Raw genomic sequence first — 24,120 nt, forward strand, 5'->3', positions numbered from 1 at the left:
GCCTCACCAGTGCCGAGTACAGGGGCACGATCACTTCCCTAGTCCTGCTGGCCACACTATTTCTGATACAGGCCAGGACGCTGTTGGCCTTCTTGGCCACCTGGGCACACTGCTGGCTCATGTTCAGCTGGCTGTCGACCAGCACCCCCAGGTCCCTTTCCACCGGGCAGCTCTTCAGCCACTCCTCCCCAAGCCTGGACCGTTGCATGGGGTTGTTGTGACCCCAGTGCAGGACCTGGCACTTGGCCTTGTTAAACCTCATACGGTTGACCTCAGCCCATCGATCCAGCCTGTCCAGATCCCTCTGCAGAGCCCTCCTGCCCTCCAGCAGATCAACACTCCCACCCAACTTGGTGTCATCTGCAAACTTACTGAGGGAGCACTTGATCCCCTCATCCAGATCATCAGTAAAGATATTGAACAAGACCAACCCCAGAAGCGAGCCCTGGGGAACACCGCTTGTGACCGGCCACCAGCCGGATTTAACGCCATTCACCACAATTCTCTGAGTGTGGCTGAGCTTTGGAGAGCTGAGCCCTGGCTTGTGAGGGGGACATGGGTTTTACTGCATGCTGAAAGGATTCAGGTGTGATCCCCAGTTCCTAGTTTCGCTGTAGCATTAGCCCATCCCATCGTAACCATGTGCTGCCTGTTTCTTTTGCTGAAGGTTTGCATCTTTTCTCTTTTTCAGGAAGGATACTTATCAAACCCCCGGAGTTTGTGGGAAAACTACCCGCATGTTTATCTTCCGTAAGCACTCGCAAGGGCATTTTGTTCTCGGGCTGACCACTTCCTTCCTCTCTATGGTTTTCCCTGTGGCTGGGAGCGGGGTGCTGACAGCGCAGCGCCCTTTGCATGCACCCTGCTGCAAGGATGCTGCAGCGAGATCCTGGGGGACGGGGGATATCTCGTTTGTGGCCCTGGGAAGGGTGTTCCCAGAGGCTTTCCTCCATGAGGAAGGTCCTGAGGGCTTGGTTACTCATCCTGGCTGCTTCCTGCCTGCATCACCTTGGGCAAGTTGCTTTGCTGTTCATTTTTCATAGTAGAAATGAAGTGGAGGATAATCCACCCTTCTTGGGTTTTTGCAAGAGTGAGGTTTGCTGAAAGCATGGAGACTGCAGCACGAGCATCTGGATAAACTCCGGGCACGGCTAGCTTGTCTCAACATAAAATTTTAGCCCAGAAATGATGCCTCCTAAATCCTGTGGCTTCAAAGCAGTGGAGGGATTGCCTGGTGCTGTGCAGCTGGGTACTTTCCCTGGTGCCTGGGTCCTTGAGGTCCTGCCATGCCCCAGCCTGGCTCACACGGCTCGTCCCTGCGTTTCAGGTTCCAGGTGAAGTTTTTCTACCTGTGCCAGCTGGCGTACTGGCTGCACGCCCTGCCGGAACTCTACTTCCAAAAAATTCGCAAGGTGAGAGCCAGGCGGGTGCTTCTGCACACTCTGGGGATGCTTGAGGTGGTTTGCCCATCAGCTTTGGGGAAAGCAAGCTTTGGGAGAGGGTGGGCAAAGAGGGGTGAGGGGTTAACGCAGCTTTCTGCCCCTGCCAGGAGGAGATCCCCCGCCAGCTGCGGTGCATCGCGCTCTACCTGGTGCACATCGCCGGCGCGTACCTCCTCAAGTGAGTCGGCTGCTTCGGCATCCTGTCCAACACCAGGGATGGGGCTGAGCAGGTCCTTTTGCGAGTCACCTGGGAAGCCTTAGCAGCATGTGGGGCTTAAAGGGGATAAAAACAAGTGTTTAAAAAGCAGATGATATTGAAGTTGACCTCCCATCTGTGGGACAATAGTCAAACAGTTTTCACAGGTCCACAGAGCTGATTTTGAGGGAGTTGAGCGATGTTACATGAGTGCACGGGCAGTCTCTGTTCACAAGGCATTACAAAGCAAATATTAACCAGGGACCCAAAACGCAGGCTGATGGGTGCATCTCACCTGGGTGTGGGAAGCACCCTGGGGTGCTCTCCCAGCACGGCACAGGCGGGCAAGCTCTTATCCTTCCTCTGAGTGTGTGCACAGAGCAGCTGTGCCAGTGGTTAGGGCTTTGTGTTGGACCCATCCCAGCTCTGCTACTGGTTGGGCTGCTTTGCTGTTTTGGGGACAGGGATTTCCCCCATTGCAATCCTACCCCAACTGCTGCGGAGATGTTCAGCTTTGGGCTGGTGCTTGCTGCAGCTCAGGGGTGGCAGGGGAGATGCTGTTGCTGGATATGAAGGACCAAGGTTGACCAGCCCAGTGATGTGTTTTTCTTCTCTTTCTTCCTAGCTTAACCCGCTTGGGGCTGATCCTCTTGCTGTTGCAGTACTTAGCCGAATTCTTCTTCCACATGGCCCGGCTGGTTTACTTCACAGATGAGAACAACGACAAGCTGTAAGCAGGCGAGCTGGCCATGGCTTCCATCCTCCAGTGCCCAGGAGAGCCGTCAGCGTGACACGGGGCTCGCTCTCACCTTCCAGCTCAGTGCTGGACTGTGGCTCCTGCCGACACCTCTGCTTGCCCTCCTGCAGGTTTAACATCTGGGCTGTCGTGTTCGTGGTCACAAGGCTCTTCACCCTCACCTTGTACATCCTGGTCATCGGCTTTGGCCTGCCACGGGTGGAGAACCAGGTCCTGGACCCAGAGAGAGGGAACTTCTTCAGCTTTCTCTTTAACAATATCCTCTTCAGGTAGGAATATCCCCCTACCTATTGCATTTTTTTTTTTAATGCATCCTTTCACATGATGGCCGAATTGTGGAAACCTCTCCCATATGTTCCTTGGTTGTGGTATCCCAGGGTGGTTTTTGCTGAGTTTGGAAATGGCCAGTGGGGATCTGATCTAGGTTCTCTTTAGGGAAGGTCCTAGTAAGCTGCGAGGGTGTGAAGGGAGCGAGGAGGATTTAATGGCTACAGAGCCATGACAGAGGGGAAAAGCCAGCAAATAAGTTGTTCGTTGAGTGAAGTTGTAAAGCATGAGCCTATCTTAGAGAAAGGCTTGCAGGCTTTCCCTTCTGCACCTGTAACTGCGCTTACAGTTGGACTTGATGATTTTGAAGGTCCTTTGCAACCTTAATGATTCTGTGATTCTGTGATACAGTGATGTGGTCAATGAAAAGGCATTTCCCCTTCTGCTTGGACATGTTTTGCTGCTTGTTGACATGGGAAGCAGGGGATGGGATGGGTTCCTCATGCCGTGCAGTCTGTCTGTCAAGACTGGGAGCCTTTCTCACCCATACAGCAGCTGTAGGTTCAGTTCAGAAGTTGCCAGGACAGGTGCCTGGTCATTCCTAAGCTTTTGGGAGCTATGGACTATTGACATGCCTGAGGATTTGGGGCACTTTCTTAGCTCCCTTCCAAGCACATCCACGTTTTAGTTGTACAGAGCAGCTGGGGACGTCTTACCTTGACCATGCAGACTCTGGTTTGGGCAGTGCTGGTTGGGATGATCCTATTCGTCCATTCCTGCCCTAAAGTCTTAAGAGTCAGCAATGCCATAAGCACCTGAGAGCTTTGTAGTGAGGAGGGAAAGGGAAGAGGCTGCCCTGAACTCAGGAGATGGCAGAAAGCAGAGATGGTGGCTAGAGGGATGGCACCTGCCTCCAGCACTCGGTGCAGCCACCCAGGGTGACCCCAGCCACAAGCCCCAGCGTGGGTGAAAGGCTGGGGCTGGTGGTGACCTCACTCCTCTTCTCAGCCTGCCTCTTCTCCGCCCCTACCAGAATGAGTGTGCTGCTGTTGGTGTGCCTCTTCCAGGCCTCGGTGATGTGGCGCTTCATCCACTTCCAGCTGCGGCGCTGGCGGGAGTACTGGAATGAGCAGAGCAGTCGGAAGCGAGCTGCTGCCGGCGCCAAGCAGCAAGCCAAGCCACTCAAGAGGGACTCGGGTGAGTGCCTGGACTGGTGTGCCGTGGGGTGGGACTGGCGTGCCGTGGGGTGGCACCGTGGGAGGCATCAGTCCTGTGGTTCAACATCCCCTTGGCAGGCTGCTGCCCATGCAGGCGATGTTGCGGCAGTACCTCCTGCTCTGTGCTGAGCCCAGGGGATCCTCAGCAGGGTCATGCCACAGTGGGGGTTCTCCCCATGTCTGTGGGGCAGCTGCAAGAGCATTACGGTTTTGACTTGTGCAAGGGACAAAGATTTCTCTCTCCACCCCCAGGTTACCATGAAAACGGAGTGGTGAAAGCAGAGAACGGCACCTCGCCGAGAACCAAGAAGCTGAAATCGCCGTAGGAGCAAAGGCTTGTCTCCTGGGGAGGAGGGCGAGATACCAGGACTAAGAAGCAGCCCTTCTTCCCGGTCCTCACAAGCTTCATCTTGAACGGCTTGGAAACCGGTCGTCTTCCCAAGGTGTCTCTCACTCTCCTCCCTTCCTTTCTTGCTCTCTTGAACTATTTGCAATAAAACCAAAAAGGTCCCTTTCCCCTGCTCCCTTCCCCTCGTAGAAGACTTTTCCAAATCCTCCTGTTTTTGCCTTCCTCTGTTTCATCGTAAATCAGCATGCAATTTTTTTCTTTTTTACTTTAGTGTTTGGTTATTTTGGATTATTGTTACAAATGCATTGTAGATGGTTCCAAACAATCCTTTTTTCTTCTACAGCACGTTCCTCTCCTCTCTCCATGATGCTTCCCTGAGCCCCGGGGTCAGGGCCACGGCAGCTTGAAGGCACCACATACCTGTTATGGGAACAGGCTCCTGGGAGAATGCGCTGGGGCTCTGTGACCCTGAGGCTCAGGGGTGCTCTCGGGAGAGGGTTGCCTCTTCTAGGGCACATCTGGCCAGTGCTTGGCAAGTGCCACAGGATGGTGATGCTGCAAATAGAGACCAGGGTCTGAGGGAGGAACCTCAACCGTGTCTTGTCTCATGGTGGACCTCTGGTTAAGTGGGGTTTTTCTGACTCCTTTGTTTTGAGCTAATTTTGGAGAGCAGGGCAGCAGAGAAGGGAGAGAATTTTCTGACTCCTAGCCTTTGCTCACCCCAGTTCTTCTGGTACAGCTGGGTCCCTCTTACTCTCTTGGCTGCAGGAGGTGAGCTGCCCCATAGTTGCTCTGGACCTCCCAGCCCTAAGAGCTGGGCTCGAGGCCCTGCAGCTTTCAGTGCCTTGTTGTGGGGCAGCAGCATCCTCAGGCTGAAACCTTGAGTCCTGCCCCACTCTGAGTGCTGGGCTGGCTCCTGTCAGCCCAGACCCTTTGCCAGCTCATGTGTGCCTCGTGGACCTGGTGTTCTCATGGCTCATGACCACGTCCAGATGACAAACTGGCTGCTGCAAAGGGTTTTTGCATCAATGGGACTGTGCCCCTCATGCTGTCACCTTTAGCCTTCTTCATCCCTACCAATCCAGCCATGGCATTGGCAGCCACCAGCTTCACTCTTTGTTTCCAAAGGATACAGAGCTTGTATCCACCCAAGGTGCTATCAATTGCAGGGTTTCTTCCAAAAAACCTAGCCCCTTCATCCCTTTCTGAGCTGTGAATGAGATGACAGGGAAGGGGAAGGAAGCTGGGGCTGCAAGGAGCAGCTTGCATGTTAGGAAAAGCCTGACTTGTGAAGCATAGCTGTTGGCAGATGGAGTTGTCTCAAATCTACCTCAGAGGCCATCTATTGCTGCAGACCACTTCCCTCTCTTGCTCCTGCCCACTGCCACCTGTACGTGCTGGCAGGAGATTTTGTGGGAACCGCAGATCCCACGGGCTCGGTCCCCTGCTGCCTCTTTGCTGGGGAGCGGCATCTTCTGCCTGGGGCTTTGTGGGTCAGTGCCATCTCACTGAGCTTCTTTGGGGTGCTGTGCACCAGTCTAGATTTGGTAGGCGTGCAGTAAACGGGCACTTCTCACCCCACAGCTCTCCTCTGGGGCAGTTTCTGTAGCTGGGCTTTGCTGTTGGTGCCTCATGTGCAGCGAAGCCGGCTGTAGCTTTAGTTCTGCTTCATCGCAGCAGGCGAGTGGTCTGCTCCCTTGGCTGGGCAAGAAAAGGGGGCACAGGGTTGCAGGGAGCTGGAGTGGTCTTCAGTATGCAAGCCAGGATTGAGGTCCACCTTCCTTGCGGGTGAGGGAGGCGTGCAGTCCTTAGCATGCCCCTTGCTCAACCCTTCAGGCTAGCTGATCTCTGGCTCTCTCCAAGTGCAATTCTAGCTTGAGGCTGGCGCAGTCGTCCTTCGCATCATTCATGTTTTGGGGAACGGGTGACAATTGATTTTCTGCCCCTCTTTGAGTTGAGTTGGGGTTTTTTCCTCCTTCTGTAGGTGTCTTTTCTCCCTTCCTCCCCCTCCTTGTGCTAACGCTGGACACTGGAGGGAGAAAATGCACAGGGACACAAGGACACTTGTTCACATTCCACTTGTTCCCCTGTTTCCACGACCTCTGAGTGTCAAACGAGAGATACCGGCTGCAGAGGGATTCCCCCTTTTTCAGGGGAACTGAGGAAGGAGACTTTGGAGCAGAGCCCTTGGTAGTATCTTGCGATTGCTCCTCGTAGCCCTTGCCAGGTAGATAATACACATTTTGGCTCACAGGTAGCGATGGTACCTGCAGTGCAATGTGAAGAGAAGAGGGGAAAGAGCTTTCTGTTGGGGAGGATGTGGAAAAGGTCTAGTGTGAGAGGTTTTTTCTTTCTCCTGCTTCTTCCCATCCCCAACCATCCACTGCCACGTGCCCTCTGAGAGCGACTGCTGGCCGGCATCTCTCCAGAGCCTCAGCCGGTCCTTTCTGCAAAGCCGGTGCCTCACAGCAGCTGAGGTACTGACTCTGTTAACAGGTGACACATACAGTCCCCCAAAAAACTGGCTGCTGAATGATTCCTCCTCCTGCCTGCTTTGCTTCAGGCAGCTTTTCCACTTGCACAACCCCGCGTCTTCATAAAGTAGATAATTATTCTTTGTATCCCAAGTGCCTTATGTTGCCATGTAGTCTCTCGTACGCTTGATCTTTGTACTATATCAGTAGCTGAATGCCCTCCCTCTTTACAACATATGTACGACGTATGCTACATTTATGTGTTTTTTGTTTTCTTTTTGATAGAGCTACCAGTAAAAGGGACAGTTTGTTTTGGAAGTGTTTCCATGTGTTCGTGGTTTGTTTTTTTGTTTTTTTTTTTTAAACCTATAGATGATGGGGCTTTTTTTGCCCTCCTCTATACTTAGTCCTCAGAAATACCCATCCTTCTTCTGTTATACCCAAACGTGGCAGGATCTCTGCAGGCAGTTTGAGCTGAGCCTTTGCTATAAGGCAATATGTGCTGTCACCCCAGAGGTCTGCAATCTACCCTCCATTGGAGGGGCTGCCACGGGCTTCTTCTGTCTCTGTCTTCTAGTGCGAGCACCATCCCTTGGCTGCAAGCCCGAGGTAACTGCTTCTACGTCCATGTCATTTCTCAGCAGACCGAGCCTTCTCTTCAGCCCAAAGAGCTTTTTCTTTCCCAAACGGAGTATTTTCATTGCAAGCCCTTAGTTGTCAGCCTTTCCTTGACCACTCTGCGTAGAAAGATGCCGAGAGCCCACTTTCCTTGAGTGGACACTCTTACCACGCCCCATCTTCTGCAAAAAAGACCCAACCCCAAACAGGAGCTCTTATCCACCACAGTGCAGAAAGTGTTAGAGACTATGCAAAACTGAAAGTCCTTACTTTCAGTGTTATGCTATTGCTTGCACCCTTCCTGTGGCCTTGAGGCTGCTTTTGTAGTCTGTGTCCATTATCCAACCTAAGAAGGTTGGGGATTGCGTAGGCTGTGATTTTTTTGGTGTGAAGCATAGTGTTTTCCTGCCATAGCCTAGAAGAGCTGTGAAATACCAGCAGTAGTCCTCTCATTTTGTGTTAGATAGGTAGTTAGGAAATGGGCTTGGGAAGAGAAAGGGGTGGAAGAAGAACAGATGTAGCATTTCACATATAATTTTTGAGTGACTCATGTTATGGGGCATTACAGTTGTGTTGTTTTTTTGGGTTTTTTTTTTTTCATTTAGGAATCCTTCTTTTTACTTATCGTTTTGTTTAGTAGTAAAGAAGACAAGTTCCAGTTTCTCTGTAGGTCCCCTTACACTTTAAAACGGTGAGTTAAGGGTATTTTTGGGAGGCTTCCCCAGTTGGAGGGAAGAACGACTACTCTAGGATGCCTCTCCCTTGCCCCCAAGTGACTCCTGAAGCCTGTAGCTACCCTGCCTTTGCTGCAGTGCGTGGGGGTTTACAGCAGCCTCTGTCTCTTGCCTTAGATGAAGTCTTGGTAGATGGACCCTGACTTACATCAGCAGTAGATGGAGTTTATGGAGTTTGATTCCCAGTCTTCTGGTAAAATTCACGAGTGTGTAATAGATGGTTTGGCAGGCTTTATACTCAAGCTGTGAAGTTAGTTACTTTGCCTCAGGGCTGGGCAAGGGGTTGCTGGCAGCAGGGAAGAGTGGCTGTTGTAAAAGCCAAGCAGAGGCATGTAGTTTTTCTTTGAATGCGTTGAACTCGATGGACCAAACTTCATCAAAGGAACTCGAGGAAAATTTCTGTTCTTCCATATTTATGCCTCAGTGCAAATTGCCTCATTTTGGAGGGGGTGGGGGAAAGTAACAGGCTCTGATAGTTTATCCCATTTGTTTGGTTCTTCCTGTCACTTAAATTTTTGTACGGATTTTGTTTGTTGTTGTTTGTTGTTAAATGACTTTTGTGATAAACTCAACAAAAGTATTTTTCTGAAATAAATAAACAAAAGGCATAGATTCTTCCATTGCTGCTGTCCGATGATGCTTTATCACTCTGCTAAGCCGTATGCGTTTCCAAAGCAAGCTGCGATGGCTTGTACTTGTCTCCTGCCATACCAGACTAGTCTGTTCCCGTGGCGCAGTTATCTTGTGTCCTTGTATTCCCCACAGCTGGGGTTTCTCTTCTCGCATTTCCCATGTCTACAGCATGGGCAGCTGCTTCTGAGTTAGTTATCTGTGGCTGCCTTCATCGTTGGGAGTGGAGGATAAGGGCATTTGTAGAATATGATTTATTTGATGTGGTTTAGGTGCATACTTTATGGTGAGCCAAATTGTATATTTTCTGCAGCTGGCCCCGGGCATGCTACATGATTTGGCCTAGTATTAGGTTACAGTTTCATAGCATGTGCAGAAGACAGTTTCTGACTTTCTTTTCTACAGCCTACAGCTCCAGTAATTTAATCTGTAAGTTCCTGGTCTCTGGAAAAGCTGATTAAGATGGCCTTTAAAAGTTAGCCTTTGTCAGCTGCTGCTTGGAAGGCACCTCATGCAATGCCAAGCCATGCTTTTGAAATGTGAGGTGGACCTGAGAGCGCTGTAGCGATTCTCAGTCGGAGTGAGCAGCAGCACAAAACGGGCCCAGAAGGGAAGAGTGGTGACCTTTCTGAACAAGACGAGGCAGGAGGGAGCTGTCATGTGGAGACTTTCAGCTGTCTGAGGGGAAGTGGGAATCCACAGCACAAAAGCTGATTTAAATAAGCATTTTGTTCCAAAGAGCTTTATTCTCTACTGCATGCATGATAGCTGCCTTTCATATGTGCTCAATGTCAATACCTGGCAGGTGTCATCTGGGGTGAGAAGGTCCCTGCCACGTTTACCTTCATGGACAGATGAGCAATCGTAAGACTCGTAAGTGGAGCACAAGTATGATAACTCTATTGCTGTGCTAATTGCTAGTTTTTCATTTTCATTGGACCTGTCTGGTAAGATGACAAGTTGCAATAAGATGGGTTTGGATAGTGTCTCAGTCCTAAAACCATCCTCCCAACCTTCTGTTAAAAAATGCAAAGCTGCTGTCAGCAGAGTTATGTACAGACCCCTGCTATCTGCACAGCTATGTAAGAGCTAAACTCACCACTCCCTTTCAAGTAAACCCAGAATCACAGTTCTGTGGGGTTTTTTTCCCCTCACTTTATTCCTTAGCTATTCCAGCCACTGAGGTACTTCTATTTGAAGCAGATTTATTAACAAACACTTTTATAGCAGCCATGCATGACTTGCTTACATTCAGACTAGCAAGCGTGAGTTTATCGTGGTCCATGGCAGGGCTCTTAGATCTTCTTGCACTGCAAATAACAATTTAAACTGGCAGTCTTCACTGCTTGAAGGTGAAAGGCTCCTTTTGACTCCGTAAGAGAAATCTAGAGTGGTTATCACTCCAGGCTTTAGAGAGCTTTAGCTCTAGCAAGCCTTGCTGTGCTGCATTAAAAAGTTGAGAGATCAGCAAGAGAACCTAGCTTTAGTTCTCCAAAGTTTTTTCTCATGTGACTGTCATTTCAATATCCAGCAGTTGTGAGGTTGAGTTTGGTGGTAGCTAAAACGGCAGGGAGAGGTTAGGAAGTGAAAAAAAATTTAAAAAGTGGGGGTGAAATTAGTTGGCTCTAGTGAGAAGGGAAGGGGCAGAGTGAGTGAAGCAAGGGTGAAGACTAAAGCATCTTTTTTGAAGTACGCTGTCTTAAAGTCAACTCAGCTAAGAATTTTATTGTTTGGTCTTGTTCTTCAGCTCCTGGGGGAAGATCACGAGGGGAAGGCTCTAAGGAAGTCATGGTAGTTTATCTTGTCTTCTCCACAAGAACATAGGTCAATCAGCTGGGGGATAAAAAAAAAACAAACAACAAAACAACAACATAGAGTTGGAAGAAGCTGCAAATTTGTTTTTTTTAGGGGAAAGCGCCCAGAGATACTCTGTGTGTGACAGAGCAGAAGATCTTATTCACCTGCGTGGAAGAGCCTACCACCTTAGTAGTCCTGAATCACAGCTAACCTTGAATGCTTCTAGATGACACTAATCTATGCAAGGAGAAGAGTTAAAGTGTTTGAGTTTAATCCTGATTGCCTTCTGTGTATCACCACAGTGGCAATCAATCCATAAAAAATAAAAGTGTGGCCACAGACTGACATAGGCTACAGCAAATTTTTCGGAAACCCCATAGAAATCTCTGCCACAAGTTGGGTGGGGGCAGCTTATCTGAACAGTTACTGTTCACTGGTGTCACTTTGGTGTGTGCACATGGCATAAAGTGGAGACAGATAATTGAGCTCACCAACAGCCCTACTAATGAGCCAGTTCTGGTATCCGTGCCTGACCCTGCATTGCGTTACAGAGCTATAGCCTTTGTGTGCTTAAGGGGAAGAAAGAGGGCTTTTGTTTCTTTAATTGCATAACTAATCTCCTTCTGACACCCAGGGAAATGGAAAGGGTCTAATATCACAGTTCCTTGAAAGGATTCTTCTTCCCCTTGTCGCCTGGAGACAGATTTACTAGGGTTGCTCTTATGTGACTGACAGCTGTGCACCTCTCCAATCCAGACAGTGGTTAACTCTCTGCCATATGTTTTAATTTATAGCACTGCCACACTTCTGAGGGCTCTGAGCACACCGTTATTAATAAGATTTACAGAGAGAAGAGAGATGCTTTTAGTGTACAGGTCCTAGATGGGGATTCAAACATGGGGGTTCAGACTCAATTGTCACAGGTTCCCCACATGCTCGTGGGCACGTTAAGTGAGCACACTTAATCTCTCATTCTTGGAGTGGGAGCAGGAAGGACTGTCACCACATTGCAAATTCCTTAGGGCAGAGTGGTCTCCAATGAACTCTAGTACAGCATAAGCCCTGCGTGCTGATCAAAGGCCTTTATTCAATGCGCATTCAGAGACATAAATACTATGCCTGTGCACCTTTCTAACCACGGCTGTGATGCTCACAGTTGGCTGCTTTAGAAAATGTTTCTTTTTTAGCAAGAGATCTACTCCTGGTTTCTAGATTTCTTTAAACTCTGAGTGAGTCTGCCTTTATTGGCCACTAATCTACTGCATACCACATTATGCTAAGAAAGCATCCTTGTCAGTCATATTCCTAAAAGGATCCTCCGTCCCCACTGCATGAATTTTTCTCTTCAGTAGCCCTCATGTTTTCTTCCATGCAGACTGTGATCTCCATGTGCTGTTGCTCATACTGCCCAGCAAGCCTATGTTTTAGTTATGTTAACCAAGCAGTTATGATTCTAATTTCTTTTTCTTTTTTTTTGGTACAATACTTAGTTCTCAAATCTTCGATTCAGTTGCTAAGTCCAGAATGCATCTAAGCTTTCCTAAGGCTCATTCCCTAAGCACCTCAGTGTCATCTCGACCCAAACCCAGGTGTGCTGAAGTCATGACAGACATTCAGTAGCTCTACAGAAGCCTATGTCTGATCTCTGTCATGATGTACAACCTCTTCTGCTCATCTCTGAGACCTGAGCCAGCAGGCATTTTCAGGCTTCACATAACAGTGCAGCCAAACACTAGGCTGCTCATTTGGGGGGCAACCTGGGTAACATTTCTTCCCTTTACTTAGAGGACAGCAATTATTATCTCCTCCTTTAAGACAAAGGCTCAATCCAACAGTTCAGAGGCCTTTCTGAACTGGGACTCTCTTCCCCTTTTCTTGAAGCTGTTCCCCTTTGTAGGGTAGAACAGCTTTTGTTCTCGCCTGGCTAGGGTTGATTTGTAGAAGAGCTCTTTTGGAAGGGCTATGGGAGGGGAGTTTGATATGCACAGCACCCCTTCCTTCTGACCTTGTTAAGAAGAATGGTGTTGGTTGGCACGCTCAAGCTGTTGCAAAGGGCTAAAAATTTTGCCTTGTCCAGGACACCAGAGCTATCCTCATCACACTGGAGAAACGCCTCCCGAATGTTCTTGTTGTTCAAGTACTTATGGGGCTTCAGCTCTTCCTGAACCTGCACAATTAATTCATCCAGTGCCTGCTTGCTGGTCCCAAGCATGGGGATGTCACTGTAGAAGAAAGGAAGACCAGGACTGCATGTAAAAGCTACTTCTGGCAGCCTTACTTGTGTGCTGGCTGCCCACCATGGCTGGGCCAGACTGTATTTCTGAATACACAGCAGGTTTCTGGGGTTCTTGACGTTTATGACAAGCTCATCTCAGCCTGGACATGAAGATGAAGCTCAGCCTTGGTCCTGGAGCATTAGGCAAACTATTTTCCCTTTGCAGGACATTTCCCCCATGCACCTTTTGTCTGCAAGTGCTTTCAGACAAGTAGTGTTTCCTTGTGTGCTCCATACAGTCCCAGGAACTGTATGCAACTCTAATTTCAACCAGAGCTTCTGAACTACCATAATACTGACTCCAAAGTGTCTTGTGAGGTAATAGGGTTGTTACTGGGTCACCCAAAATGGGTCCAGACAGCTAAAAAAGAGGATGTGGTCTAGGCTTTGATGGGCTGATAAGCACAGCCAGAGCAAATGAAAAAAAAGACTCCAACTCTCTGCTGAGCCTGCAACCATATAGCAGCTTCATGCAGATACTGTTAGCAGCATCTGTTACAGTTAACTGCTGTCTTTTGGGAAAAGATGACTGTGTCCATTTAGCTGAAAGTATCTCTGCTGCTGAGCCAGAGCTGTCCCTCAAGGTTTTTGGGTCATCAGCGGCATTATATCGTACACACTTGGCCCCCTCTGTATGTGTCCAGACACAGGCTCCTGGAGATGAACAATCAGCTGAGCAGCCATTAGACAGCAGGCTGGACCCCATGGTGGCTGCTAGAAATCCCCTCAGTTGTCAATCGTGAGTCTCATTTAGCTCCGCAACGCCATCCTTCAAAGCTTACCTTTTGGCAGTCGTCTCTACCACCTGCCGTGGGCGAAAATGATCCCTCAGGGACTGCAGTGTTGCTGCAGGGAAACTCTCTGCGTTGCTCTCCATATAATTAAGCACATACTCATCAGCATCAGTGATAACAAACCTGTGGCCGAACACTGGAGAAGAGGCATTAAAGAAAGCAGTGTTATTGCCTTTCAGCATGGGTAAGTCACTTCATCATCCAGGAGAGAGCATGGTTTCTCTCTTGTGGCTGGGCTCAGGTTTGAGCGAGCTCTGATATTTGTTTCAGTCCTTGAAGTGAGAATAGCTTCACTGATTCAAAGGGAGTATTGCTCCAAGAAAAGCAGCTCTTTTCCTAATTACGCCAAAGGTCCAAACACTGACAGTAACAGAGTTATATCAACATACGCCAGCTGGTGATCTGGAAACTCAAATGCGATGAGACCCAGAAAGAACAGATCTTTCGAGTGAAGGAAGGTATATGCACTGCCTGTGCAATAAATGACATATCAGAGCAGGCACTGAAAACCAATGCTCAAAGAGTATTATCAATCCAGACTGGATTTTACCTTCAATTGTAGAACCGATGGTGAGGTCAGAGGGTTCATAGTACACGGCATTCTCTGTAGTAGAGCCTGGTTTGGCAACTCTGGTCTTTGCTAAGTATTTGCCTCCAATGATACCAGAGTTACGGACTGGGGGTTCGTAGATGCTGATCATGTCATTGGAGAGGAAATAAGAGAGGATGAAACGACGCTTTCTGTCCTCGGGGTTTGGTGATTCCTAGAGGAAAGGTAGTGGCTTTGGAAAAGAATATTTGAACCAGTATTTTTTCTTTCCTGGGGTACTTAGGAGTACCTACTAACCCATTCATAAGCACCCAGAGTTCCTAGCTTTTTTTTTATAGCTGACAAACAAAGCACTTGATGTAGGCCAAGAGCTACAGATATGCTTACATAGCATAACAAAGTCTAAACCAGCATTAAGTACCCAAATTTCAAAGGTTACTTGCTCTAGTCAGGCTAGCAGAAGCAGAATCTGGGCTTCAGTGACCAAGTATATTCAGTGTTTCCACTGAGTAATCCAAGAGAAAGGAATATCCTATAGGGAATGATTCATCAGAGAGAGAGAGAGTGGCTGTAAAATGTAGTATTAAAGTTATATTTTTCATTGTAACGAGTGCCTGAGAGAGGTTGGTTCTGCTTCCAGCTCTTAGTCACAGGAAGACACTCCCCAGACACACCAGTGGGTTTACTTGCTTAGTTTAAAATTAAGTGGATCTGAACTCGTCAGCTGTGACCTTTAGGAACTCCTGCACAATAGGGAAAAGAAATCAGCCCTTATTCATCCTGAGTGTTTGGAGAGAGCAGGCACCAGGCAGCACAGGAAATGCCATTGCTACTGCTGGATGTGCCAGGGGCTCCTTGCATAAACCAATTGTAAAGCTGGCACAAAGGCCAGGGCCTGAATGCCATTGCTGTGGGTGGAAAACACCGTCCCCGTGGACTCCCCAGCTTCTGCGCTGGCACTTGGCTGCTCCGCTAGCACAGCCCCTTGCTGGCTGCTGCAGCCAGGACTAGCCTGGAGAAGGACAGGTGCTGTGAGCCAGCAGCGGAGAGACAGCAAGCTCACGCTTGTGGCAGCAGCTGAAGGCAGGCAGAGGCACAGTGCCCAGTTGCAATGCTGTTTCAGTTAGGGCCATCTGTCACGTGCTGTTGTCAGTGGGAGTTTTTCCATAAATGGCTGTGGTTTTGTAGCATGTCTGTTTTGTACTTTCTGGCCTTGTTTTTTTCTACCTTTGCATGCTACTAATTGTCACAGCAAGTACAAAATAACCCAACGGCATCCCCTAAGGGGCACTAGTGTTGGCTTGGGGAATTCTCTTTTCCCACCAGCACAGAGGAGAATTTGCTAACAGCCTTGTCTGAGCAGGCGGTTCCTCTCATCCTTCTGACTCTACAATATAAGCTGCCACTATACCATCATGGAAAGCACTTACCAGGGCCACCTGGTATCGCAGCACCTTGTGGTCATTCTCTAGCATCTTAATTATATCTTTTGGGGGAGGCTTTGGAAACAGAGAAAAGCAGTTCTGAAGAGAGTCTTCAAGGATGCCAAAACCGTTATAGGGAGGAATTACCTGCATGCAGAGGAGATATCAAGCAGAAACAGCTGAAACTAAGAACAAGCCAATGTTTGCAAAACAGCTTATCAGAAAACATCTCTTTGGAAAGAAATATTCTGTCACCAGGTAGCACATCCTCCCCAGTAGAGACACTACTAGCCCACCCATGTGTTGGACCCCTTAGTTATAGAAAACATTAAAAAGAATTAAGAAATTCTGAAATTCAGAAAGCCAGGTAATTTTCTCTGAAGAAAGAGACTATGGCTATACTAATAACTAAACCTTCCTGTGCACAGGAATTCCATCATCTCTGTTAACCTAATCCCCACCATGTCTGTGGTCTAGGCCAGCTAGCAGTCCAAACCATTCCTAGTCTCACTTTGGGAGGTAACAAGAGTTGTGGCCATGCCCAATAGGGAGTTTGGACTTGGCAACCATGTTTTGGAGGATGAGGGAGAGTTTAGTAGTATGAGTGCAGCCAGATTGTGCCAGTTGGCTTCTCAGCCAAAAACAAACACTGACACCGTTTCATTTTCTAGTACAGACATAACCAGAGTTCTTTATATCACTATTAGCAAGCGATTTGTCCTTTACAATATTAGAAATCAACAGTTTCAGAGGATTTCCATTTTTATATCGATTATGACCATTCTTTTTCATTTTCAAGGTACTTGCTCTTTTCTTTAAGCTGACCTTGTTTGCAACAGATTCTTACCAAGTTGAATCTATACTTTACTATAAGAGCTTATACCAACTGCTTCCTTCCCCCCCTTCCTTTGAGAAATTGTTTGCAGTACCTGTGGAACTTCCTCAAGTGGTTTCTTCTTTATTTCCACTGGCTGGAAGTCTGTAATGCCAAATTTGTCACGATAGAAGTTTCGTGTGAACTCATCGCAATCATAGATGAAGAAAGTGCGTCCAAGGAGGGTGGTAGATTTGCCGACAGCAAAATCTTTAGCTGTGTACCACTCAAGTACCTCCTGATCAGAGATCTCCAGCACACAGCTTGGAAAGGTCTCTAAGGACAAGAGAGCAAAAGGAAAAATAAATCAATCAGGTAGATGTTAACATTTCCTAGTGAAAAGGGATACAAAAGCAAGCAGTATAAATAGCTCCAGGGAGCTGTTGGTACTGCTGTCCTGACACTGTTTCCTAAAAAGATATAGAATTTAGTGATCATTTAAAGAACTTTCTTTAGCCAAAAAACAGTGATACTTGGAGTCTTCTCAGCAAAAATTCTCCAGACTTGGTGTACCTCTGACACAGCCACCACATACGTGTCTACCCACCAAGGCACTTTAGCACAGACAGATGTGATGGTCAATCTAAACTTACTTTTCTTGTCCACAAAGGTTTTGGGCAAGCGTTGGCGTTTTATCAGTATTGGGAATGGGTCTCTACCATCATTTTGCTTGTAGACTTCCCGAACCTCCACTGTGTCATCTGCCAAGTAGTAATGGATGATGTAAAGCCGATTCTCACCAAACATCCTGTCAGTGTCATCCCACATGGCATAGAAGCGAAGGACCTCAGGTGGAGAAAAAAGAGGCAGAGAAAACAAACATGGATTAGAATTACTAACGCTTTGTCCAAATGAAGCAGGTTGAAATGGGTTGGATGACTGGAGGCATCTCACCAGTCTTCTCTGCCAGGTACAGAAGAATGAAGGGCTTGTACCGTGGGTACTGGGATGAATGGGCTGCTGAGGCAGCAGTGGGAAGGGCAGCAGGGGCCTGGAGAGCTAGACAGGGCTGACTTACCTTGACAGCAGCAAGTGAGAGAGAACAGTTTATGCTAGGACAAGAAATTTAGTTCAAGAAGCATGAGGAAAAATGGGGGTAAGTGATTAAAAAGCAGCAGAAAATAATCTCCCAGGAATGAGTGGGGAAGTAGTCTTTTAAGAGAAGTGATTTTTATAAGGAAACTTAATTCAACAAGACAGAATTTTGTTTTGACTCTTAAACCTCTTAGAAGTTTCATGGCCAATTCTTTACTAATCTCACGCTAAGGAAGGCAGAGGGGAATGCACTCAGCAGTCCTGAGGAGGCTGCATTCACTGCTGGAAATATCATCTTTTAATGCCACAGAAATCAAACTCCTCCCACTGCAATGATCAAGAGTTCCCCAAAGTACAGCTCCTAAACAGGCAGTCCAACAGCTGTTGCAGGCAGAATTGGCCCAGCACAGTCACTAAGTCACTAAAGCTAAACTGGCAGTAAAATGGCAGGCATGACCCAGCTTGCATGCACACAGCAAAGCTGTCTGCTCCCCTCAAAACAGGGTGACCATATCCAAAATGCCAAGTGGATATGATCCTGGCCTGTGCTAATACCTAGCTGATGGCCAGGAACTGTTTGATTGATAGCTGGCCAGGCACAATATGCAGAATTGTGTATTGCCAGGTCGTGTCTTGGCTCTGTTTTATTTTCTAGTATAGATGTAGTCTATAGGGTTTCTTACATTGTAGCTAGATGAAAAGAAGATCCAGAGGAGCAGGGAGGAGAGTGTTAGTCAACTGTGTGCACAGGGAGAATTCAGTCAGAGCAAGTGGCATTTGTGTTTGTCTGAAATTGTTCACTCTGACACCTCGCATCAATGCTTTGGGGGAAGACAGGAGTGGATGCAGCATGCCCACTCGTAATAGAACTGCATCTGACCCTATCTGCTAACTTCCCCAGGCAGGTGGCTTATCTCATCCCAACAGAAAGCAAGAGAGGGATGAAGGAGCTAGAGCATAGGCTCTGCAATCCGAAGAGAAGCGCAAGGCACAAAGTCCAGCAAAAACATCAAAGGTTTTGCTTCTCACAAAAGCCAAGAAAGGAACAAATCTGGAGTCTGTTCAGTGGGCTCAGATTTTTTCGAATGAGTAAGGTTGCAGACACAAGACTCGAGTTTCAACATATAGTCTGTAATGCATATAACATATAAACATATAAAACATATAACACATATAGTCTGTAATGCAAGTAATCACTCCCAGCTCTCTCACCTGCTTGTCGTAAGTCAGAAACTGTTTGAGCTGGTCGAAATCTGATGGTGTGATGTACTTGCGCATAGGCATCCGACGCAGTTCTGTGTAAGGATCGAAAACCATTTTCTCTGGAGGGTTCAGTTCAATTCCTTGGCTCTCCAGGAACACCTAGGAAGGTCATCTAAGGTATTAATGCTGCCATGAGCTCTGAAGGTAAGCAGTAACTAGAGATTACAGATGGACTGAGATGAGTGTTGTCAGAACACTGCACGTTCATTCCTCACAGACCACCAGGCTGCAGGAGTATTAGTTCTACTCCAATAGCAAGTACAATAGAAGATGATCAAAAAAATGTTTCTGTTTAAGCTGCTTCTTAGCTTTACTTGCCCTTTAATTACGCAGAGGAGTCCTGTCCTCAGCATCCTAACTCAGATTTTACTTGAGCACAGTTTTCCTTGGCCTTAGGGCTTTAAATGGAGGATAATTGTCAGTTGGTCTCTTTCATATAAATGAAAAAAAATTAAATTAATGCATAACAGCAGATGTAGTCAGTCAGAATTTGCGAGAGGCCCAAGGCTCCCCAATGTATCAGGCAGTGGAAGTTAGTGTTACCCACACTAGACCCACCAAGGCCCGTTGGGCCATGAGGATATGTGCCAGAGTGGCAGCTTCAGTCCATCTTTCAGAATCAGTACTTTTGCCACAGAAAAAGGAAGTTAGTGTTACCCACACTAGACCCACCAAGGCCCGTTGGGCCATGAGGATATGTGCCAGAGTGGCAGCTTCAGTCCATCTTTCAGAATCAGTACTTTTGCCACAGAAAAAGGAAGTTAGTGTTACCCACACTAGACCCACCAAGGCCCGTTGGGCCATGAGGATATGTGCCAGAGTGGCAGCTTCAGTCCATCTTTCAGAATCAGTACTTTTGCCACAGAAAAAGGACAATCTGTTTATTAAGATATTTTTTGCTTACCTTGATGCATCAACAAACTCTAGGGTATTACTTGTGCACTCACATCAGTCACCCAAAACAATCTCTGAACTCAATGGACTTCTTCCCTTTTTGGCCTTGGGAAGTGGTCCATGAAAACATTCAGCTCAGGAAGCATCTATGCAAACATCTCCCACAGGCACATGAGATCACCCCGAAGACTCACAAAGGAGGTTCATGCTTTCAGACTCACTATTTTCTGGTCTGGAGGATGCCAGTTAATGGTAAATAGACTAGTGTCCTTGAGATGTAGACCCATGTAGCTCATTTCTTGTTTTCCATCAATTAACCAACATTTACTTAAGAACCAGCTCTTCATCTGGTGTGAACTGACTTTGACAGTCATCCACTTCCAGCAGAGCTGGCCCCACATGTTCTCAACAGCCGCATATATTTCAATATATTATACATGCTTGGGAACATCCCTGGCTACTGAGGCCAAATGGCAAGAAATATCCTGCATCTAAACCCTCTCAGCCTCCAGAACAGGTTGGCTGCATGTAACTCACCTATTGGGAATGGTCCCTGGAGCATGCTAACTCCTGGACGGCTCCTGGGAATTGCTTGAAAGAATAGTAGTTGACCAGGGCTGAGATTATATTGGGGACAATCTTAACAGGATACCGTTATACTGGTATTTGTTATTATTTGGTACTGGATTGTTATTATTTCATTTACTGGTACAGAAGTAGCAGGAAATAGAAAACCAGACGACGAGTAAGCTCTCTTAGAAAGATCAGTTCATACCATGATTCTCAACCCACGGATCATAACTGCTCTTCTGGCTTGGCTGTAGGTGGATGCAGAGTTACTGACTGCATTCCCTTCTCCTATTCTTAACAGAAGAGTATTAAGTCAGAAAAGAGTTAGGATCAGTAATTTCCCTCTCACCTATGCGCAATGTTTCATCTGGACTCTAAGCAGTTAAGCTGGTGTACACATAGAAATGAGCTTAGACCAATTCTGTTCACACAGAAATAAGCTTATAATTTGTACTGTACGGAGCATTTCAGAGGACAAAGGACTTCCAGCAGCCCTGGGGCAAAAATACTGAGCAATTAACGTGCCCTCAGCACATATACCTTGAACTTCCCATTGGTCCAAAGAAAGAATTCTCCACTAAAAGCAAAACGAAAGATTGCGAACAACCTTATTGTGAAAGCTACAGATGCAGACTACTGGATTTTAACAGGAATATCCACCCATAACTCCTGGGATTCTCTGTGTCAGTGTTCTCTGAGCAAGCAACACACCTGTGTGAATGGATCACAGTCGACTATGCAGTATGTCCTGCCATACATGGTGATGTTCATGCCCCGATTCAGATCTTTCCAGTGGTAATTATCCCCATGGTCATTCTTGGGCACTCGGTGGCGTCTGATAAGTTTGCCTTGAGGAAGACCAGAGTTCTGCACAACAGGCTCTATGACGGACATGCTGTCATCTTCCAAATAGTAATAGATACCCACTTGGCGGATCCGGTAATGCTCTTCTGCGGAGAGAGGAACATCTTCCTGGAAATAGGCATCAAACTTCAAAATCTGCCAAAGGGGTGATATCCCAAAGGAAGAGAGAGAGGAACATTTTGAACACCATGATTAGTCTATTAAGACAATTAATTTATTTGTAACGTTTTTTGCCAGTGCAAAGTTACTGGATTGTAACCTATAAAATCACCAAAGCCAACTGTAGCCTAAGCTGTGACTGATGGCAGAGGCATTGTGAGGGCTTTTCTAAAGACCTGCTTTTTACAAATTTGGTACACTTGACACGTGTAAAAAATACAGCCTTCTCCCTACTCCTCCTTGATCACCTGCTATTTCACCTACTGCCAGGTGTTTGGTTAGTGCCAGTAATCTAGTTTTCTGACATACATGACTTTCTTTACTATTGTCAGCTTTGCAGACCCTGACTTAGGGAAACTATCAGGAGATTTTAGTAAAAAGTTCAGCCACATCTGTGGATTTTAAAATCTGTGTGGGTCATCTTAAGTTACGTCTATTCATCACTGACAGCAAAAGCTAATCGGTGCTGGAGAAACAAGGAGAGAAATCCAGGTGCAGAGAAAATGCACCCTGCCACAAGCCAGTTAATCACAGTTCCTGTGCTTGGCAGAAGTATGAGGAATATGCCTTCCAAGATCATTCATTGCCCTAGGAGGATGTAGGTGGCCAACCAGGCCTTACATACCCAGCCTACATCAACCCAGAGGCCTAGGTAATTAAGTGATGATAAAGGCAGCAAGTTGCTACCAGCCAGCAAAAGTGCTTCAAAGGGGACCGTGACTTTCCCCCACAGCTCTGAGGCCCCTGGTGCTACTCTGGCTTGAATGAAGGGGCAGAGAAGTATCTGACAGATTAAGCGGCAACATCTACATTACTCTGAAGGAATAGCCTCCGTAATTAACACAGCACATCTGTTCCCCAGACTGTCTCACAGATGGGCTGGGGGTTGGCTGCAGACTGCCTTTCCAGGCCTGCCTGGCAGCTTGCAAACCCCTGCACGCGTTCAGGTCTGCCAAGCCTTGCACGCTCTGCAGCGACTGCTCTGTCCGTGGCTGCGGCTGCACTTGCCAGCTTGCAGTCTGTGCCTCTGGCACATTTAAAATCAAGGGTCAGCTCAGGATTGCTCCGAGCAGACACACAGCCACCTCCTAGTCCAATACAATATCACCAAGATGTAACGCAGAAAGTACTAACAGAGCAGTACAGGCTGTAACACCCTGTGGTGACAAGCACAAGCATACATAGATAGACCACAGCTAAACAGTCTAACAGGGTCCCCATTGCGGTCTGTCTTTTACAGTTTAAGCTCAGTTACAATCTCAATATAGTTTTGGAAACACAGAAGGCCAGGCTGTGGTTTACAGGGCAATGCTTATAAATTGAAGCTTTTCAGAGTTAATCAGAATTCTTTTCCAACGCCTGCTGGAAATGCTCTAGCGTAACTTGTGGGGAATGTCTTACATCGTTTACGTATTATAATCCTCCTCCCAAGCAAAGAAAGCCTCTTTCAGTCTGGGGTTCAGCTGTCTCTGACTAAGGGCTATGGCATCTGAAAACTGCTGTACACTGTCCCATGAACCCTGGAGCTGACTGTTTATGTCTCCGAACTTGGCCAGCGATATTCCTGGAATAAGCTGCTTTATACCTTTTTGTCAAAAGCCACGTGTGCTGGAATGAAGCCTGAAGGTGGAGCCTGCTTGGCTTGCCCATAGGTCAGCGTGGGTCTCTTGTTGGATAATTTATCTAATTCAGCTTGAGAAAGCTGATTCACATATAGTCGCTCCCCGCCAATACCCACTGTTGGCAGCCGAGAAAAGGCAAATCCATTTTTGTAGCCCAGTGTCTGGGACCGATGAAAAGATGTTTTCTGTGGAAGGAAATCCAGCTGTTAAAATACTGCATGCACTTGGTAGATACGGCTACTTAAAGCACAGAAAAACAGTAAAAGAGTGTAATATCCAGAATGTCGCACCAGCATTTTATTATAACCTACTGCAGCAGTTATTTGCACTCAGATTTTACACCTAGATCAAGAAGGCTGAAAAAACAGTAAGTGGCTGGAGGAACAAAGCATCAGAGTGAACTCAAATCCTAGCACTCCCCAAGAGTTTAAATCACTTAATTTCCCTATTGCCACCATTCTCGGTGCCTAGAGTGGGGTGACAGCACTTTATTTGCCCTAGTATTTATCTCACAAACTCTTTGTTCCCTACTCTGCGTTATGGCAGTACAAAGCACCATGGGATCTCACTCTGTTATTGCCTCACAGTGCTCCCTTGACTATTACACATTGTACACCCTCTGTGTTTTTCATCGCTATTTATTTTCTTAATCCTCTCCTGGGGATGATATCCACAGGATTTTCTTCATTGGGCTAAATCAAGGTGTGTCATGCTCACAGAACTGCAATTATGAAACATCCCAAAGCACATTAGCTCTTTCACCACCACTCTCCACAATCTGTGCAAGGGTCACACAGGCAGTTGGACTAGATGATCATCGTAGGTTGCTTCCAATTGAAATATTCTATTCTATTCTATTCTAAACACAGTGTAAGACCCTACAGCAGATTAATGAGAAGCCTGATAAGACAAGAAGAATTCTATCCATGTGAGCACTATATAATGTTGGCTACAGGATTCACCTGTTCTTTTTTGTTTTCTTGGTTTAATCTTGGTTTTGAGCTTCTTGGAGCCTTTCAGCTATCTTTACTATCTGTCTGACACCAGCTACTGAGCCATTCTTCAAGCTAAATAGTTTTCCAGATGGCACAAGAAGGTGTCTGCTTTGCTTAAGGACACACCACATGAAAACGTCAGAGCTGTGAATAGGACGTGGTCTCTGTCAGCCCAGTCCTGTTCTTCACTACTGGAGATTAGGATAGGACTTGACTGACACCAAGCTACTCGACTTTCTGGAGAGTCCATCACCTGGGGTACCTCACCTGCAATCCTGAAAGCATTTGAAATAACACGTGCCTGGCTGGTCCCACTGGGC

At 47.1% G+C, this 24,120-nt stretch overlaps 2 protein-coding genes across 2 annotated transcripts in view; one reads left to right on the forward strand and one right to left on the reverse strand.

The window, feature by feature from the left end:
- TRAM2 (translocation associated membrane protein 2) overlaps window positions 1-4,431 on the forward strand; it is a 9,585-nt gene extending 5,154 nt beyond the window's left edge. The window contains exons 5-11 of the mRNA XM_010286885.1: window positions 692-750; window positions 1,328-1,412; window positions 1,550-1,620; window positions 2,264-2,368; window positions 2,506-2,664; window positions 3,696-3,859; window positions 4,132-4,431. Of these exons, the coding sequence (XP_010285187.1) occupies window positions 692-750; window positions 1,328-1,412; window positions 1,550-1,620; window positions 2,264-2,368; window positions 2,506-2,664; window positions 3,696-3,859; window positions 4,132-4,205 (717 nt within the window). The 3' untranslated portion in view covers window positions 4,206-4,431. The remainder of the gene's footprint in view (window positions 1-691; window positions 751-1,327; window positions 1,413-1,549; window positions 1,621-2,263; window positions 2,369-2,505; window positions 2,665-3,695; window positions 3,860-4,131) is intronic.
- Window positions 4,432-10,445: 6,014 nt separating this feature from the next.
- On the reverse strand, window positions 10,446-22,990 carry EFHC1 (EF-hand domain (C-terminal) containing 1; the record flags this gene model as incomplete). Its single annotated transcript, XM_010286886.1, has 10 exons — window positions 10,446-10,517; window positions 12,487-12,703; window positions 13,539-13,686; window positions 14,101-14,314; window positions 15,531-15,671; window positions 16,454-16,674; window positions 16,992-17,184; window positions 18,646-18,795; window positions 20,872-21,159; window positions 22,769-22,990. Coding segments are annotated over 10 exons (1,866 nt in total), but the record flags the coding sequence as incomplete, so codon positions are not given.
- Between the last annotated feature and the right edge of the window lie 1,130 nt (window positions 22,991-24,120).

The sequence above is a fragment of the Phaethon lepturus genome, unplaced genomic scaffold, assembly GCF_000687285.1.
Source record: "Phaethon lepturus isolate BGI_N335 unplaced genomic scaffold, ASM68728v1 scaffold18295, whole genome shotgun sequence".
In the NCBI taxonomy this organism is placed as follows: Eukaryota; Metazoa; Chordata; class Aves; order Phaethontiformes; family Phaethontidae; genus Phaethon; species Phaethon lepturus.